This window comes from Oreochromis aureus, linkage group 4 (assembly GCF_013358895.1).
Source record: "Oreochromis aureus strain Israel breed Guangdong linkage group 4, ZZ_aureus, whole genome shotgun sequence".
NCBI classification, from domain to species: domain Eukaryota; kingdom Metazoa; phylum Chordata; class Actinopteri; order Cichliformes; family Cichlidae; genus Oreochromis; species Oreochromis aureus.
Genome location: NC_052945.1, coordinates 15,719,100 through 15,739,242, shown reverse-complemented (window position 1 = coordinate 15,739,242; position 20,143 = coordinate 15,719,100). Strand labels below are relative to the sequence as shown.

General features: G+C 41.4%; 1 protein-coding gene across 2 annotated transcripts in view; it reads right to left on the bottom strand.

Moving 5' to 3' along the window:
• LOC116321429 (mitochondrial import inner membrane translocase subunit TIM16-like) overlaps positions 1-20,143 on the bottom strand; it is a 112,610-nt gene that overhangs the window by 59,133 nt on the left and 33,334 nt on the right. For both annotated transcript variants that reach the window (XM_031741276.2, XM_031741278.2), the window contains exons 8-9: positions 17,953-18,036; positions 16,982-17,064 (exon numbers count right to left, since the gene is read on the bottom strand). In XM_031741276.2, coding sequence (XP_031597136.1) covers positions 16,982-17,064; positions 17,953-18,036 — 167 coding nt within the window. The remainder of the gene's footprint in view (positions 1-16,981; positions 17,065-17,952; positions 18,037-20,143) is intronic.

Below are 20,143 nucleotides of genomic sequence, written 5' to 3'. Positions count from 1 at the left end.
TTTCGTTCCTTGTGATGTTGGTGTGTGGTACAAAATAAAATTGTGGCAGAAGAGAGTAAAAGAGCAGAGGGGGAAAAGAAAAGCTGAGCAGGGAAAACACACGACCACTTTGTTTTTGGATCCAGGTTCTCCAGCTCTAGTTTTTTGGCTCTCTGCACGCTTCTTCTCCTGCCCCACATTCCACATTCCCCTCCTCTAAATCTTCCTGAAAAGGACTAATAACAGATGAAGGCTGGTGTGCCACTGGTTCCTCTCATGCCATACTACTGTATGCCTGTGCCAGCAGATGGTCTAGCTGCTGCTCTGACAAAAAAGCAATGAGGAGAGAAAGAAGGGAAAGTCAGAAAGAAAGAAAAACAGGAAAAGAAAGCAAAGGAAGAATTTGACTTTGGTTAGTTCTTGGCAAAATACATCAGCAGGCACACATGCGATTCATTTCACGTGCAGTTCGGTGAATTATTAGAAATAAAAACAAATGGCAGCCTGATTTCCCGAGTACAGATATTTCTTTCCATGCTAGGCTTGTCATTTGTGTCTCTTTCAGTCATCGTCTCGCCCTCATCCTGGCCTCATAGGAGAGCGCTCACTGATCCTCCATATCATTTCTACAGTGGATGGACAATGCAAGCTGGCAGTTAATGTACAACAGAGGCAAACGGGGGCTCTAAATGTGTTTAAATATGGGTTTACATATAGCAATACCCTGGGGTACCCTGGGGCTGCGTTCATGTCTTGGTGCCCCCAGATGTATATTTGCTTGCAAGCATTTTAACTCTTAATTTGTCAGTTTATCAGTTATGGAAAGAATAGTACTTTTTCACATTCACATGTTTGTTTGACCTCAGATGTCAGTCATGTGAGCATAAAAGAGGGAAAAATCTATGTTCCCCAAACAATAGCAAGCAGCTGCTGGTGGTGCTGTTCAATCGAAAAGTTCTCAACTCAACTATGCACTTTGTTGTGACAAGTGTGAAATGAAATAAACTTTTCCATTATTAATTTTCTTCATTATTGCTTCATTCAGGCATTTTTTATGCCGCTATGGCGTTTGGCAGACCAGATTTCTGTGTGGTTTTTCACAAGCTAGCAAGGTGTCTAAAGACTTGAAGAAAAATCTAAACAGAAATGAGAAAACCAGAAATGAGGAGTGATGAGCCAACGAGTGCTGCAATATAAAAAGCAGAGGATGGAAAGAATTAGAGGAAATTAAAGAGGTGGAGCACTGATGAAACGCGAGGGGAGGGGGTCTGCTGTTTCTGGCTGAGTCCAAGCAAGGCCATAAGCACTGATAAGTGTATCCGTCTTTGGAAATCGACTGATGCGAGGTATGAGGAGCTGAAGTTGTGGAGGTGTTGAGTGTGTGCATGTGTATGTCTCTGTGTCCAACAGTCAGCAGGGAGCACCTAAAAAGTACCGCCTGTCACCCTTGGAAAGCAACCCAAGTGTGGTTCTCATTTGAAAGGAATGGAGGGATGGAGGCTGGGGGGGATTTTATTTATTTAAAAAAACATAAGCAAATGAGTAATATGGTATTAATGAGAAGAGGTTGTAGCAGATGGTGAGGAGGTCATAGAGGGTGAAAAGGGTGCAGGAGGTCTTAAATAGTTGTAAACACTAAATTCAATTACTGTAGATGAAACTCATGCAAGGAAACAGTTTTTCGGGCCTCCCTTTGTTAAAAATATAACTAGCTATAACCATCATGGCACTAAGCTCTAATTAATTAATAGCACGAGTTCTCAAGCTGGACCTTAGTAAGGTTACTAACCTCACATGCCCCATTTAAGAAAAGCTGTGATGAAAAATGATGAAGGTCTAAGCACAGATGTTCACAGAGCCAGCATAGTCCAAAACTCCAGTGCCTCAATACTGACAGCTGAAATCTGACAAGGCGAGTGACATTAAATGGCCCTCTTGGTTATTTATTTAGTTGAATTGTCTGTTGTGCTGTTAATACTCTTACAAAGCACTTAGCTCTTAAACTGAGAGTAGAGTGAGTATTACTTACAAACAACCACAAAAAAGGGGGAAAAAAGAAAAGAAGAAGAAAAATCAGTGTTCAGTCTCTCAAGATAAGATTCACATATTGCAAAGAGACTCTTGTTTCTAAGATCGCACAAAGTTACTGCAACTCTCATTTAGTCACAAAAAGGAGGCAAAAAATGCATCGTGGTGAAGGTGGGGGTCACCAGCGGGAGAGGATCTTCTGCCCGTTTGGCCAAATCCGCAGTGGTGATTTAAAAAAAATGTACTTGTGTGTTTCACGAGATAAGTACAGCTTCACTGACTGAGCATAAGAAACATATGGTACAAACAAAAACGATTTAAACGTCAGATGAGGCTGAAGTAGTAATTTAACAATTGTTTGTGATGTGACTTTTTTCTTTTAAACTAAAGAGTTAAGTGCAGGTCAAGTAAGCATTTGCTACGTCAAACATACTCACAGTCCCCACAAACTGCACATGTGGCTAAATATTGGGAAAATTGGCCAAAATACCATAAAAACGAATTTAAAGCTTTTAAATCACAACGTAAATATTTAATAGGAGCCATGTGAGACATCTGCAGCATGCATGGAACTGATTTTGGACTGAGCCTGGGAGTTATTTGACGTATACAGAACCAAAATTACAACCCAAATCCCCCAAATCAACAATTAAATTAGGACAGCACACAATTTCTCATGTATTTACACATTTCTCCTTTCAACAGGACAAAAAGGATGGAGCACAAACAGTGTGTGGTTTGACTTGCAAAACATCTTCTACTTTCTTCCCCCCTTGCTCATATCATTAGTTCCCAGATATGCATAAACATTTATCTTAACATTTAATATTCGTATCAATACCTGCACTATAAAAACACAATGACAAAGAGAAGCACAGTGACAGGCATCAAAATCTCCAAAAGTCTCGGGGTCAAGCGTTCGAGTCACTGATATATAACCTTGTGACACCAGCAGACATTCATCAAAAGCTGCTGTGTACACATCCTGTGTAACTTTCAAACTTTACTTGCATCACAGCCGTGCTATGTATACACATCTGCAGATTCCACATTGTTTGTAGCTGAAGCTCCTGTGTAATCTCAAACTGAGCCGAGCTGTGCTGAAATGTGGGTGGGCATATTATCCGCACAAGGGAGTGAAAAGAAAAGTTAAAGTTCATTAAGGGAAAATAATGACTGGCATTCGAATGTTTGGTATAAGTAATTACCAACAGATTAAAGTTATTTCAGCAATATGTGTGTGTGTTTAAACATATATTTAGGGTGACGACAGTCACACATTATGTGCTGTAATCCTTCTCAACACTATAAGCACTCACCGACTCTGTGTCACACACAATGATTTAAAGTATGTAGCTCTTAAAGTATGGAGTCCCTCCCTAAATGTTAAGTGGATTAAATGAAGCAAGTATTTATTTATTTTTTAACATTTCATGAAGAACTTTGGAAATATTGCACAAAACTTCTCTGAACATATTGTTTTTGAGGATGCCGGTTAGGGTGGATTGGAACAGACTGGCATACTTACTAACCACTCAAATCACTTTAGACTAAAAACCACATATAACCATATATTCATACAACGGTTTTATTCTGGTAACCACTTAGAAATTTGTTAAACAATTACAGCTCAAACTGTCTGCGCATGTGTACGATCTTACCATGTGGAGTGTGCCTCCCTAATGTTTTCTGGCGCAAAGGCCGATTTCAGTAATCCATATTAGTCACACTAATTCCATCTGCTCCAAACACACATCCACTTCCAGTCCAAACACAAACGCTCACTGGCAGAACATAATGGCTATCTCAAATGATCCTGTCGCTACAGGGCGGGGGCCACCTGAACTCTGACCCTTGCATGGTTCATCAGCTTCCAGGCAACAAACACCTGTTTGTTCTTAATGACTAACAACACTCAGATTAAGGGGGGTAAATCGGAGTGGGTCATTACACTCAAAAATGTTGATCTGCTAATTCTGTCTGCAGCAGGGGTCTGGACAGTCACAGGTGTCAGGGTGCTGATTAGCAGTGACATGGTGAAGGAATAGCAGACCAGGATGAGGCATTTTGTAGATTATTATCTGGCAATTAGGAGTTTATATATCCTAAGTACTCTGGATTTAACAAGGATAAACACACACAAAGACACCCTTTTATATATTTGGAGTCATGATGTTACAAGCCTGTTTATACGTACTGATTTTTCTTATTTGCAATTTTTTACAGATCAAATCAAACTGGGAAAACTGCTGACATTCATATGCAGCATGCATAAAACATATTTATTGAGAAGGTAGGCTGTGCTAATTGATGACAGACATAACACAACACTGATTATGATTATTTAAAGTTCAAAATACAATCAGTATAAAATATAGAGTAATACATTTTAAATTCAGGCTATTCCTATATGAACATCAACAATACCCAGTGAAAATTCCCCAAAATAAGGTAAATCAAAGACAGATCAAATTCAGTCATAGTAGAGTAAAAGTCAGACAGCAGCTCAGTCTGAATACAATCACTCTCAGACAGGTTGGTAAAAACCTGCAAACAACTGCCATCTAATTTTTAAACATACAGATTTACAACAGGTTGCAATCAGAGTCGGTCTGTGTCGATGAGCCCAACTCGTCTCTGATGCACCTTTATGTGACAATAAAACAGCAACTGATGGCAACTAACTGTGGAGTGTCACAGATCAGATTTCCATCCATCATTTCAAAAGGCAACAAGACGTTAGGTTCACTGTTCATGATTAGAACAATTTTGGTTGTGTTGTGGACTCCAACCACTGTTTCTCCTAGCGTCACTCTAGCATTAGGATGCTATGTAAGCCAAAGAAGAAAGGGAGCCCAAGAAAATAAAAAATGGCTTAAGGTAGGGTGTAAATGAGTAAAAACATAAAAACCACCAGTATCGTGTCTTGAGTAGAGCCATTCATTACTTCAGGATGTGTACCAAGAGTTACAGTCAACCTCTGTGTAGTTCGAGTAGGAAAAGGCTACTTACGGCCCACAGGGCCTGACCAGGGTGTGCAGGGACATATCCTGGTATGAGGCAGCTGGGTGGTGCTACGGTCACTGCAGCACAGTGAGAAACTCACCACCACACAAGACAAACACAAACAAGGACGTCCGCTAGGCAGGCTGACGCCGCGTGCCTCTGTGGGTGCCTGCCAGCCCGGGCTGTGGCCTGGGGGCGTGTCCGTGGCGGCAGAGAGCCCCAGTAGGCACCCCAAGTCGATGGGTTCACCCTAGTGGAAAGTCTGCATCAGCCTGCAGAGACTCGGCTGTGGCTAAGAGAAGGTAGCGATGCAGCAGAGCCCCCCCTCCCTCCGCAATTGATGTAGCCATTACTTCCCGAACAACCACAAGCTAAATGTATCCACCACGCACAGTAGAAAATAGCATAACTGTGGGGAGGATGAGAGGGGAGGGCAAGGACTGAGGGAAGGCGGCTTTAAAGACACAAAACTAGAGAGTTGAGATAGAGAAGTGAGAGGCAATGAATAGACAAATCAGGACTTTATGAATATGATTAGACCAAAGAGGGAAACAATTTAATAAAAATATGAGATGAATACTGCGAGCAAGAGGAAGCCATTAAGAGAAAGAACAGAAGACTCTGAAGAGGGTCTGGAAGACGGATGGTGTGCTACTGAAAAAAGTAAACGACAGCAGACAGAAATCTGGAAGAAGGGGGGGTCCTCTAGTTCAACCACTACATATTTTCCCTCGTAAGGGATATAATTTAAACAAACCCACTAAAGGTTTGGAGCAGAGCAGGCAATGCCAACTCCATCTCAGCAGTCAGTGTGCATGTTTTTTTTTCTCTCTCTCTGTTTTTTCTATTTCTTTCATTTATTTATTTAAAAGAGAGAGTGCATGTTAATAACACAAACATGCCAGATCTGGCATACACAAGCGACGGTGTAGAGATACACAAGTTAAGTTAAGAATGATCCTAGATCTAGTGTGCCATAAATCTTTGTTTCAGATGTGCCTTGAAACACTAGGTAGAGGAATTTGAGGACTAAATAGTGACTCAGTTTTTCTAAGAAATCAGTGTTGATCATAGATGATAAAGCTTTGGCAGAATAAGAAGGACTGACCTTTAAGGCACTAGGAAATTTCAAAATACTTGTCAGGTCATCTAAGAATATTTGAGACTACCTGTCCCCACAGTAAAAGCAGAATGCAGCATCTGACAAATATTTTTCAGTCAACTCGATTCCCGGTTACAGTCATTTTACACATTGACTGGCCAGGTGTGTACAGGTGAGGCCCCAGTAAGGATTTGAACTTCCTCAAGCTGTTTTTTCGATTTTTTCCTAGAACAGCTATTAAGCCCGCCTTCCGGCATAATGTCCACTAGCAATCCCCTTCAGGTAGATAGAAGAGAGATACTACTGTAAGTAACAAGGAAGCATAAGCTCTTCCAGAAACAAACACTGAGCATAGCAGCATTGTCATTTGTAAAGATATCTCATAAGATATGTCAATCAAAAACCTCAGTTTAAAACGAGTGCAACTGACAAAAGTTTGCTGTTATTGGTAAATGTGCAGAAAAGTTTAGAAGACATGGCTAGGAGCACTGTAAGCACTCAGTGTTAGTTTGCACAGTAGTTAGAGTGCAGATGAGTGAAGACAGTGCACAGCCTGTCAGCTGTGGATCCCCGCAGCTTCACATCAGCAGTGGACCGTGGATGGACCATGATGGCCAGGATGTGTGGAAAACAGTTAAGAATAATACAAGTCACCTCATCAGTGTGTGTATGTGTATATATGTCTCTCGCCGTTTGTCCATCAACCGTCTGTTTTTTTCAGTCCAGTGCTAATGAAAGGTTTCTTCCCCTGGAACACCACCCAAGTAGGTTAGACTGAAAGGCCCAGCAGCTCCCGAGTTTTGTCCCCATGGACACTAAAGAACAAGCAGTCCCTAAAAGTTTTTCTAATAATGGCCCCTCCTTCTTTATAAAAGCTGGTCTTTTGGTCAAATGTTTTTATCTAACGTGCTTTGTAATGAATTTGCTCTTTTACTATCACTCCAAGAGCCAATCTACCCAGCTGTCACGCTAAGAAAACCAGTGGAAACGAAAAAACAGCAGGATACAGTAAACATTTGGGTACAAAACTGTGAGGGCACAGCAGCTGTAAAATGACTTTCAGCTGATAAACACATTACATGAACGATTTCCTGGAGATTAAAGAGAGAGAAAATAAAAGAAAAAAGCTAATGAGAGATAGATTGCAATTAAAAAACTATCCAAACTTGCAAGTTGTTAAATTATAAATCAACTACGATTGACCTTTTGGGAAGCTTAGTTCAAGTTCATTAGCCAGACCTCGGTCTGATAACTTTAATTACCTTAATTAAGAAATCACTTAATAAACAGAATTTGTCAGACGAAGTGAAGTAAGCTAAAATATCTCAAAAAGCAACACACTACTACAGTTGAAACAAACAAAAAACGTCTATCAGCCTGGAAATGGTTACAAAGCCATTTCTGAAGCTTTAATAGTCCAGCGAATGATGGTTAGAGCATTTATCCACAAATGGAGAAAATGGAATAGTGGTGAACCTTTCCGGGAGGTGACAAAAGAATCCAGGACAATATCTAAAGAACTGCAGGCCTCACTTCCCTTAGTTAAGGTCAACAATAAAAAAGAGACTGAGCAAAAATGGCATCCATGGGATAGTTCCAAAGAGAAAACCACAACTGACCATAGAACAGAAAACAAATGCTCGTCTCACATTTGCCAAAAATATTGTTATGATCCCTGAGAATTTGGGGAAAGTACTTGATGGACTGAGACAAATGTCTAAGTTTTGGAAAGTTCAAAACTCGTTACATCTGGCATAAAACTAACATTTCAAGGGCTAATTTCATAAAAAGGATATCACACCAACAGTCAAACATGGTGGTGGTAGTGTGATGGTCTGGGGCTGTTTTTTTGCTTCAGGACTTGGATAACTTTCTCATTGATGGAACCATGAATTCTGTTCTCTACCAGAAAATCCTGAAGGAGAAAGTAAGGCTATCAGTAAATGCCCTGAAGTTTAAGACGACTTGGGAGCATGATCTGAAAAACACCAGCAAGTCCGCCTCTGAATGGCTAAAAAAAAAAAGAAAAGGAGGTTTTGGAGTGATTTCGTCCAAATCCAGACTTAGATCCAATTGTTATGCTTTGGCATGAACTTAAGCAGACCGTTCATGCTTAAAAATGCTCCATTGTGTCTGAATTTAGGTAGGTTTGGACATCTTCTCCCCTTAACAAACGAAATTATAATTTAAAAACTCTTTGACGATCTGTAACAGCTAAATGTGACAAATACGCCCACTCAGGTAAGGGGGCAAATACTTCTCCACAACACTGTATGTGTATAAGAGACAGCACATTATGTCATCACTGCAGTCGTGTTGTAGTGACTGGTCTGAATTGAACTGCAGTAAAAACATAAAAGAAAGACGGAAAATGAGGAAGTGCAATCCAAGCTGTTTTATCTTATTGGCCAAGTAGTGCATGAATGCATAGCAGAAGAAAGGCATGGATGATTACGTTTATGTCACTCCACCTGTCAAAACCTGCTGAGTGATCATGAATGCTGTTTGGAAAAGGTCTGCATGCAATGAAAAAGGCAAAGAAATGGCAGACGGGTCTAGACTTGTGTATGTGTACGACAGCAAGGCACACTGCTTGTGAATCCACACGTGTGTTTTTGGTTGACCAGTCCAGCTTCCCAGTAGGAATGCAGCTCCTCCAGCTCATGGTTGGGCTGCTGTGTGAGAGACACCTGTGCAACACACACATGCATGCATGCATGCAAAACACTGTATACTCGAAGAGTACCAGCCCCCCCCCATTACAACGCCCTGTGTCCCAGCACACAGACGAGATTCAATGGATGACACGGATGAGAAACTCTACAGACTCAAAGCAAGCAAACCACACTGTAACAATCATCCATGTAGGTCTGGTTGCTTGCAACAATGATTCCAGCAGTTTCCACAATTATTCAGTAGGTGTTCAATTAAAATAGCAGATTGCCATTTTAAATTGGCTGTTTGAGCATTCTGTAAATTAAAAACAGCTACAAACCCAACTATTAAGATAAAGTCCACTTTTCTCAGGGAAGGAAAAATATTTTTGTTTTTATTTTTTTTGTTAAAAAAATGGAGAACAAAAGGCACAAAACAGGACTCTACCTCCCACTAGTCCCCAGCCTTTTAGTCCTCTCCCTCTGCGGTCTAACACAAAGCATGCATACAATAGCTGGCTGACTAATTGACCTTGCTTAAATAATGTTAGCTGGCCTCAAACAGAGGACTCTCAGTCAGTGTTAAAGCAGGAAAGTCTTCAGAGGTTTCTTCAAGAGTGCACAGACCCTGAGGGTCCTCCACCTTTTCTTCTCCTCTCTTCTTTCAGCATGCTTTGCACAATGGTGAAATTATTTCCTGGCCACCACCACCTCCTCCGCTCTCCCACCACCAATTACATCTTGACGAATTTTTTTTTTTTTAATCTGCTTAGGCCAAGTGCACTTGCCCAGATGCAGACACACAACTCTGAACAGGAAAACAAAGGGGCCACGCAGGTGCAGAGCAGCTTTGTTGTCATAACATTTCCATAGAGACGAGTGAAATCTGACAGGCAGTGATGGTGTTCAGACTCTTCGCTGCTATTTTCCTCTCTGTTGTCCACCTACTACTCAGCAACATGTGCATACGTGTAAACATCATTTATGTATGCATGGCTGACTCTGTGAATAAACACAATTAAAAGATGAGACTGCGCACACACAGACAGCGAGCAGCAACAGGCTTCAGCACTTTTCCTATTAAACTATGCATGGCATATTACTCCTGCCTCGCTGACACTGACATGTTTCCATGCTGTGGGCAGACAAATAGGGCCCACATGGGGAGAGATATCAGCCAGGAGCACATGTGGCCCACCTGCCACCAGCCAATCAGAGAGCGTCGAGAAAACTCGAGAAACAGAGGGAAATTTTTTTTATTGAATTTCCTTCTGTTTTCTGTGAGTTCTCCTCTTAGGCAGCAGACCTGCCAATGGCAGGCTGCAGATTGCTGGTTTCTATCATGGAAACCTGACTATAAAAGAGAATACAATGAGGAGACAATCCACCTAGCCTGCTCTCGCTATTAAACGATAGGAAAAGTCTACTCACTTAAACAGACTTTAAAAAAAGGAAGGAAAGTTGGGCTGTTTTTTTGAAGGTCCAGATGTGGATGATGGCTGTGCAGAGAGTATACAGACTATTTACACATGGGAAACGTCACCATTTCAGATATTATGAGATCAGCTGTGGCATCACTGTTGGCTATCATATCTGGCTTCCAGTATTTGGTTGACACATTTTCGTTGGCTGAAATGAATAAAACAATGACTGTAGTGTTTAGTTGACAAGTTTCAGCTTCAGACAAGTTCAGATTTGTACAAAAACATCTAATCTGCTCAGCCGCAAGAAACCTTATTGGACAAAACAGCTCAATGGAGGACAAGTGTTTTTTGGTTCTTTGTTGCTTTTATATTTAGCCCAGTCAAGTATAGCGAGAATTATAAAGGAAGACACTCATTAACATGGACCTAAACAGCTTTGAATTAATGCTGAAAGGTGACACTTTATTAAAATTTAAACAAAATTTATGGATTGCGTTAGATGCTTCATCAACTTTTAACTAAACTAAAGATAAGAAGTACCACAAATTTTATCCTGCTCTTTTCTCAGGCTGTGTAACTTTATCTATTTTCATCTCCCCTGTGCATGTAACAGAACGCACATAACATATAAATTATGTGGCCATGACGCAACTCCTGCATGTCTTTGTTCATCCATATCCTGAGCTGTCTGTCATTCCCTTCTTACCTCCGTTATTTTTTGCAAGACTATTAGGTGCACAGTGACGGGCTGCAGTCCCAGAGGCAGGAGTTAGAGGCCAGCCTGCAGGGTGGGTGTGGGCAGGGTGCGAGGCAGAGGAAACCATGTACTAATGAGAAACACACTTCTCTCCATCACTCAGATTGGTCTTCTTACCACAGCAGAGAGAGGTGGCATTTATCCAGGAGGTGACTGGCGTCCAGAACCAAGGCATGATTTTAAAAACGGGAGCTCTGTACCGCACGACGGTTCTTGAGTCTCGTGAAAGGCGCAATCACGAGTCTTAGAAAACTCAAAAAAAAGAGGGGGTTAAACTAGAACACAAATTTCAAAGGCATTAACAGATGGTAGACAAATCTGATTTTTTAAAAAAGAGCACAGTAAAGGAAATAGGTAAAACACAGGTAAAAGACTAACAAAGAATAAAGGAAAAATGATACATATAGAACTAGCTGCTTAAGTTTAGAAGATCTCCATCAAATTATTACAGTTCCCTTCATTGATACTAGCAGTGTATTTATTCCTCTCCTAACAATACATCCATTTGCTGTCAATCTTGGCCGGTGCTTCTGTCAACCCAGCCTTCCACACATCTTTGTCAGATGCTCAGCTACTGGATATCTAATCCACAGAGCAAAGAAACAAGTGCTAAAATAGTCCTGAGCAGTGTGAGCAGCAAAGATCCTAACTGTTATTGTGAGTGCATTTCCAATAAATGGAAAAGAAAGACAATTTTCCAGATGCTGGAGAAAAACAATACCTACAGCTGCAAGTGCAACTCTGCTGCTGTTTTTGTTAAGACTTGAAAGTGAAGTCCGACACTGTCTCGAGTCTCAAAAGTGAGACAAATTGAGGGGAGGCTTCAGCCTTCTAGTACCAAACCATTTGTTTAAATACCTTAACAACATTAAGACATCCTCAAGTGCAATTTAATGCAGAGTGACTTCCTATGACTAGTAATCTCGGTTTTTATTTGCATTACATTAATGCGAAGTATAAAAGAAACTAAAGAAATATAAAGGTACATGAAAGAAAACAGGAGGGAAAGAGGGTGAAAGGAGGCAGTCTAAGGTGGGAGTGAGAGACTTTTTATTTTTCCTTCTGTGGTGAGTTCACACAAAAGGGTCCTTCTGATCCCTGGAGTGCTGAGCACATACCTGCGGGATGAAATCAAAACCCTCTGTGAATTATATTAAATATCCCCCGCCAAACGCTTCACATATTTCCATCTGCTTTTACCGCTTCTGAGCAGCTCCATTAGGTCTGGCTCTAAAAAGAAAAAATACTAAATTAGAAGCCCAGACACGAGCACCTTCAAAAACCCGGCTCTCCGTTTCCATTTCATCTATCCGTAATGGAGAGGTAGATGTTACGCAGATGAGTAAGGGGTACAGATAGTAATAGACAGAAGGTCTCGGAGGCGGTCAGGTAAGGATAAAGAAAGGATTCGTTGAAGGACAACAGCTGTATTTTTTGACAGGAATTATAGACCATTTTTTTCTCTTTTGGTTAATCACAAGGGGGAATTTCTCAAACTAAGAGCAAAAGAAGTTTAGGATTAGCATATGAACTTACACATGCAGCCAATAAAGGCTCATAGAGTAATGATATATTCACAAAAAAAAAAGAAAAGAGGGGATTTCAAAGCTCCCTCCTCCTTTTTCATCCTCTTCTTCTGGTCAAACTCCTTCTCCACTTAATCACAAACTGAAACCCCAAATGGCTAACAGATTTCAGACGCCATGTTTCAACTGTCAGAATGCTGACAGAGCGCGTGCGGTCACATCTTTACCCTATACCATCCCCCACAGCCATACTGGTGAGCCTTGACCCTGCAGATCACCTGAAGAAGACTTTAGTTTTGCCTTTTCTTGCACCTCAAACAGTTGTGTTTGAGCTGGATCCAAACAGCAAAGCTCTATTTTTTTTTTTTCTTAGAAGGTGAACTCTTAGAATGGAGAAAGGTCAGACTATCATTCAAACATTTAGTGGTATTTTTTTTTTCGCTCTGGTTTGGTAAACGGCCCTGCAGCTGCACCTAATACCCACAGGAAAGCCATCATCTGGGACTGATTTTGGAGAGCCCGGGCCGCTGCGAGAGAAAGGAGTGACTGTTCTGTATAAAAGGCTCGTTCTCTTATGGGGCACAGGCCTCTTCTCAATCTATCTGATTAAAGGGAATTTGGCTCAATTATACACCTACTGACTGGGCCCTGCGCTCAGGCACGACCCACACAGTCAATAAGGAGCGCGAGAGTACAGGCAGCGCACTGGGGGTACTCCTATCCATCCACAACAAAAGCCTCTCTCCATCGTTTAACAGCACAGTCTGTCAGCAGCGCTCGCCTCAGAGGGCAAGTCCTTAGTATAACCTGTGACTAGGTTGTAAAAGCAGTGAGGCTGGCTCTCCAGGGGCAAACATATGTCCTTCTCAATCAACAGGCAGGCCAGCAGGTCACACTGATCTACTTAAATCAGCCTCTAGCCAGACATTAAGAGACACCAAAATAACAGAAGATCTAAATGAGCATGCATACAAATGTATGGTGTTTGTCTCCGTTAGGAGAGGAGGGTAACACTGATAGGGACCGAGAACAGTTAGAGGAGGTCACAGGCTGAAATTCTCCTGAGACTGCAGTTCTGTCAAGCTGAATGCTAACCGAGTAACCCCTGGAGAACTGACTGTCATCTTTATGACCCGATTACAAGCTAGTATGCAAGCAAACATCAGCGAGAGGTGGCCGTGTAAGTGTGGTCAAAGTATGTTTAGCTGCTGAAGTGGGGGGAGGATGCATAATTATCGTGACGTCTCAAGCATTTACACAGCAAGCTGGTAGCAATCGTGCCCAGCTATAAAGTTCACTGATTGCAGATGGCTTAAAGACCCAATTAAACTCATTATTATAATTCTGGTTTATAGGGGGAAGAATATGAGGAAGGAGCAGTGCACACAGACCCGCACAGTTTCTCGGTGTGCAGCTCTACAGCTTGCATGGAAAACAGGCTTGCAGTAATAGCCACCTTTGCATAGTTCAAAAATGCTCCTCTCAGACTCATCACCCCTCTCTCCCTCACTTTTTTCATTCTCCATTTCAACCCCGACCAAAAAATAAACATTTCCAGCCCATTATTCTCCATCCAAATTATATTCCACCCACAACTCTATTTTACTGGCTCATGATCCTGGGCCTCTTTATGTTGTGACAGTCCAAAGAAAACAGTTCTACTGAATGCTGTCTACAAGCAAAGCTAACCTGATACAAGCCAGCTCACTGCTTCAATTACACACCATGTTTACCGCAGCTGTTTTAATTAAAAACAGGCAGGAAAACATGAACAAATCCATCTTTATATGCACCTCAGGCTTAAAACGACAAGGAGGAAGTGCCCTTCTATGGATGTTTGACTTTGAGTTTCCTTGGCCACTTGTTTTCAATCTATTAGGTGCAGAGAAAAATTGAGACAATATCTCCTTTTGATTAGTGCATTTTGTCTTTGCCTGCTTGGTCAAACACTAATGCAATGCTCAGTTAAAACAAAAAAAATTCCCAAAAAGTAGAGGGAAAAAAAGGAGGTTAAAGACAGTTTGTTCCTGTCGTTAACAGGCTGATTGATGTTTAATTTAAGCACTCGTGCTAAAAATATTACACAGACACGGACACAGTGTCTGAAATGAGAACAAAAATCTTTTTCCACCACTTACAAAATAAGACACAGGTTAAAGAAAAAACGACAGTGAGACAAATAGGCAGTCAGCAACATTTTGACCTCGGCCATTAAACAGAAACCAGCCAGCACTTTCTATTATCAGTAAATACTGATTGCAGACTACGTCGAGTAGTTTAGTTTGATAAAGAGGTTGGCTAGTGCTTACATGGATATGGCTGAATAGAAAGTAATCACTGCATTTTCCCCTCAATTTGACTCCTGAAGCATTGTTTGTTTTTGACACTGTTCTGGATGTATCCCACTGCAGAGATTAACTAACAACAATGGAGACTCGGCCTGTAACGGCAGCTTGGGTCAAAAGTCCGGCAAGGGCCGTAGTTAAAAATGCATTAAAAAAAAATAAGAGTGAAGGTAGTGAAAAATATCAAGAGAAAAATGGGGATAAGCTAGCATGAGAAGTTAATAAACATGAAGTCTCACTGATAGGCGCACAACCCGATACTAATGTTTGGCAATTGTGTGGGTGCAGTTGTGGTTTCTTTGTTATCCTTATACATTTTTTTCAGTGCCATTCTTTTCTGGAAACTTGGCTGTACAAACAGTTATCTTCTAGTAATAACTTAGAGTATTTTCAGAGGAAAAAGGCGTGAGAAAAAATTGTATATCATTTTTTAAGCTATGTAAGAGTGAGAAGGCAATATTGAAAAGCAGTAAATGACGAGGTCTCGTCTCTCGGTTAAATGTCTGGTTCTTTTATATCAGTGCTGGTGTGTAGACATCTGGAAGGGATGTAGCCTTGTGAGTAAAAGCCCTCTGACACACATCTCGGCATATGATAGCATGATTGAAGTGATTTAATACAGGACATCCAAAATACTGCGGATGGGACAGCTCCAATCCTTGCAATTAGGTCCAATGGAAAAATCACAGCATTAAAACTGAACTACTATCAAAAACCAGGAAACCAAAAGGCTTGTCTCAAATTAAATCTAATGAATTTAATAAATGCAAGATGATCCGTTTCTCTGTCAGTTTAAAAAAAAAGGGGGGTGAAGGGATGGGGGAGGCTCATAAAAAAAAAACAGACACTGGCTGAGTAAGACGAGAGTCGGAAGGTTTAACAGCTTGTCCTCAGATTAGTGTGACCGTCCTCACGCTGTTTGTGCATTATCTTTGAGTTGTTCTGGTTTTCCGGTTTTTTGGGTGAGCGGGGGGGGGGGGCTTGTATCATGGATCTCACAAAAAAAAATGACCAGTTTTGGTAACAGGTAGTAAACACTGGCCATCTGTGGCATCACGTATCCCCAAATTCCAAGAAAAGTGCACAGGCACCAAACAATGGGATGATTGCGAAGAGGCACTCAGACATGCAACTATCTGTCTCAATCAAATGAAAGAGGAAATAGAGGAAATGGAGACGAGTGGCGAGCACGAGGGCAGAGGGAGGGAGGGAGAGCAGAGGCTGGTACTTAGGGACCTTGCTGTGTTAACTCCTCTCATTCACTGGAAGAAAACAAAAACTATGACATTCCACAGAGACCGCTTCCCTCTGGTAGTGTTTTGTCTAATAAAAAACTAGGCCATAAAGCTTCACACTTTCTGGTCCAGCCACACGTGGACATCGAGTCTGAATAGCTGTGCCAGAAGAACAAATGTGGAATCTGTCCTGCCGTAGCCATTTCACAGATGGCAAGAAAAATGCTTTTTGCAGTAATAATAATGATAATAAATTTACTTCATCCACCACAGACTACAGCATGACCCGACAAAGTCCAGTCACTTTATGAGTGGAATGACTTGGAAGGCCAGCCTGTTCATAACAGCACTAAAATGCATGAGCTCAATGTAACAAAGGAATCCTCACTCCCACCTCCTCTTTTCTCTTTCTTCCTCCATCCTTCTATTCCCCTTGTCTCCTCTCTGGAGCCCAGCCACGCTCCTGCTGTCCTCTGGTCCTCGGCAGCCGTGTTTGGGAAAATAAACTGAGCGGCTGGAGAAATGACAAGCAGCGAGCTGAGGGGAGGAAGTGTCAGTGTGTCTGCTGCTGCTTCCTGACCCTTTTGCAGCAGTCGTAGAGAGAGCGTGATCAGCACACATGTGCACACGCTTTGCTCCACTGAGACAGTACATGAATCTGTCTGCGACATTCCCGGAAATAGCAAGAATGTGGAGGGACAGTGTAAAGACTCTGGGAGGTCCACATGCCTGTCTGGCCATGTATCATTGCATATGTGCCAGCCACACACTAATATGCCCACATACATGATATGCACACACAGATACACCGTTGTACTGCACATGACCTCGTACACTCTCACTCACAGACAAACACTTAAAAGTGAGAAGGTCAGTGTCATGGCTGTGTGAGTCAGTTATGGACGCAAACTGATGCTGTACTCACCCACTGGAAGTGCCGAGCGAAACAGAGCTGAGCGAAGAGCTCAGCTTCCTGCTGTCCCAAAGTCTCACCTCACGACTACGCATCTAAACAAACAACAAAGTAAGACACTGAGTACTCCGAACAGAGACAGAGCACGCTAAAAAGGGTCAAATAAGTTACTTTTTTCATATGAACCTAAGAGGTGTTTTTGAAATTTTCACATATTACAGCGCTATATGACGCTAATTTTCAATTTTGATTGCAGGATGATTGCACAGGTCATCGGGTAGGAGGTAACCTCTCCAAACAATCAGAGTCTGACTCAGACTGACTGCAGTCACTCTCACAGAGGAGTGCAACTCGTCTGCGACGTATCTTTATGCCAGTGGGGAATCAACTGGCGCTTATTACTGATTGTATTCTACACTAAAGCAATGTTGCCAAGCACATGTGTCATTTTGCTGTTACTACAGCAACTAAGTCCCTACTTGTGGAGGAATTTCTGAATTTCCATGTCAAATCTATGAGGTTCTGGCTAGACTCTGAATGTAATTAATGTGAAACAGATTTAAGGAGTCGGCAGTACTTTTCACTGATTTATCACAGTTATCACTACGTTATCATAAATTGCAGGAAATAGGCATCTGGACCCAATTCAATGGCAAACACATAGCAAACTCAAATCAGTCTTTTTTTTAATCGGCTGCTTTACCGGCATATTAACACAACAAAGGCGGCAACTGATTGCAAATTTATTGCACACAATTGAAATAGTTTTGGTCATGCCAATCACCATTTCCTCTTGTGTGATCGACATTGTGGAATAATAGTTTTTAAAAAATGCATGAAAAAAAACACATTTCTGCCTGTGATGTCTCGTGTTTTTGGTTTAAGTTTTATACAACTTACTGTACAAAGAGGCAATGATTCTGTAATTCTTACAGTGACAAACACTCTACCAAATATAACAAGTTGGCTTCACACTTTCTCACCGTATCAAAGCCAGTGGTCAGTAAAAAATCATCTTTGGTCCACAGGATCCGTGAATCCTTGTTGCTTTGAAGACTCTTGGCACTCTATGGGAAAAATAATATAAAAAATAAATAGATTACTTGACTTTCCAATCGGCATCACAAGAAGACAAAACACATCATTTTTCCTGAAAGTTAAAGTCTCAGTGGTGAAACCCAAAATGTATAATTCAGAATTTTTATTGGATTAAATGCAAAAACATCAAAAGAAAAGGAAAGAATAAGGCCGCTCAAAGACGCAGGCATGGAGTGAGGTTTATGAGACAATTTGTACAACAAGTTACTGAGTAATAGTCAAGTACTATTGGAATCACAACAGCTTATCAAAAATTGTCCCCATTGCTCTTTGACCATCTCATTTTTACATTTTTACAGTTAAGCCTTCCAAACATCTTCTCACAAGCATGTCCATCATTTGTTTAGCAAACATTTTTACTGTCAGAATTATAGATTCTTTCCAAAGCTTCAGGACTAGAACCACATCAATACTCTCATTACAGGCCTATTCAACTGTGGTAAGGTACCCTGAGTAGATCCTTGGTGACATGGGGAAAATCACACTCCAAACACTGGTCAATACAATCCAAAACCTGCGTGCACTATAGGAATGTTGGCACATATATGCACCTGGATGTTACTTCCTATACGATCTTTAATTTGTGTGTACTTCCAAAAATTATCAGATCCTTTCAAATTATAGCTTTCCCTAAGTTTAATATACAAATCGCCTTCTTTAAAGAAATCATCTAGCGCTCTGACGTCATTTCTCAACCATTCAGCCCATTAGAGAAACCCCCAACTTTACATATAACCTCCAGGTCTAGCTCAAGATAACGTGGGAAGTGATGAGTGTATGATTTGCAGCAAAGAGAAGAAAGGAGAAGGACTACAGACAGGATTCACAGGTGCCTCACATCCCCGTGGCTGGACAGAACAGGACTTGCCCCATGAAAGGAGAGTTTGTTATTGTTGATGTAGCAGACAAGGGGACTTCTGCCTCGAGTGAAGCTAAGGTTACTAAACTGTGACACTACTGGTGTATTCATGAGTCTTTGTTGCACAGTTTCCATGGGGAATATGCGCAGAAACAGCACAACCGGGCCGGTTTACCGGGTGGTCTCGAAATACAAATGACACACATTGTCAGAAGTAATGCCTAAAAACAACAGGGAGTGTTGAAAAGTAAGGAATGTGGCAATCCGTAAAGACAACATATTAAAGGGGAGAAGGCAGAAGAGTGCATGTAATTGAGCAGGATTTTGTATGTATTGTGTTAAACACAGAGTTTCTACTGACTCACTTCATATGGCATGTGCTGTGATTATTGACAAAAGAGCTGAGACGAGATAAACTAAGCTCATTCAGAGTATCCATCAGCTACTTTCAAGTGTTAAAATCACTTATTAAGAGCCTATCCATCAGGACAGGTAATACAAGTAAAGTCTCACAGCCACTCTCAGTCAGCAATTCCCCCAGTATCTGTGTAGTAATACTAAAGTTACACTGAGCTTTAAGCATAAGGAAGGGGAGCCAGTGATGAGGTTTCCATGGAACAGGAGCTGTGAGCACCCTCAGCCCTATGTGCCTCACAAAATTAATGCTGTCTTCTTTATGGACATACTAACCCCGAGGAACACGGCTGAACTTCTGTGTATGGCAAGAAGACAGAGGCTTATTTTCTAGGACTCGATTCTAACAACCTCCCTACAGAGCATGCAGCCTCATTCTTGTGCAACCGTTAAATAGTCACAGATGACAAATTGTAAAAACAAATGGGAAGAATTTAAGCTGCCATGTTGCACCCCTGATCTCATTGGAGGTCAGAGGGTAATAGGGCCCGGCACTATACAACCTCCAAATATATGCTGGGCGCATGATAAATCTGCAGCTGAAGCCCACTTGGTCAAACAGGGATGAATATATAATAATAAAAGGCACTTTAGAAAAAGTTTTGCAAATGTGAGTAGCGAAGGACAAACATATGTGGGACCTATCACTTCAAACTCAAATCCCACTTCCTTTTTTCCCTCCCCCTTTCTGATGTTGTTCTTGCCACAGTCTGATTCTGGTGGTTTCAGAATTGACTGCTGAGAGGAAGAAATGGAAGATATGGTTATATAAATGTTTCAAGTAAGGATTTCATCCCTGCCGA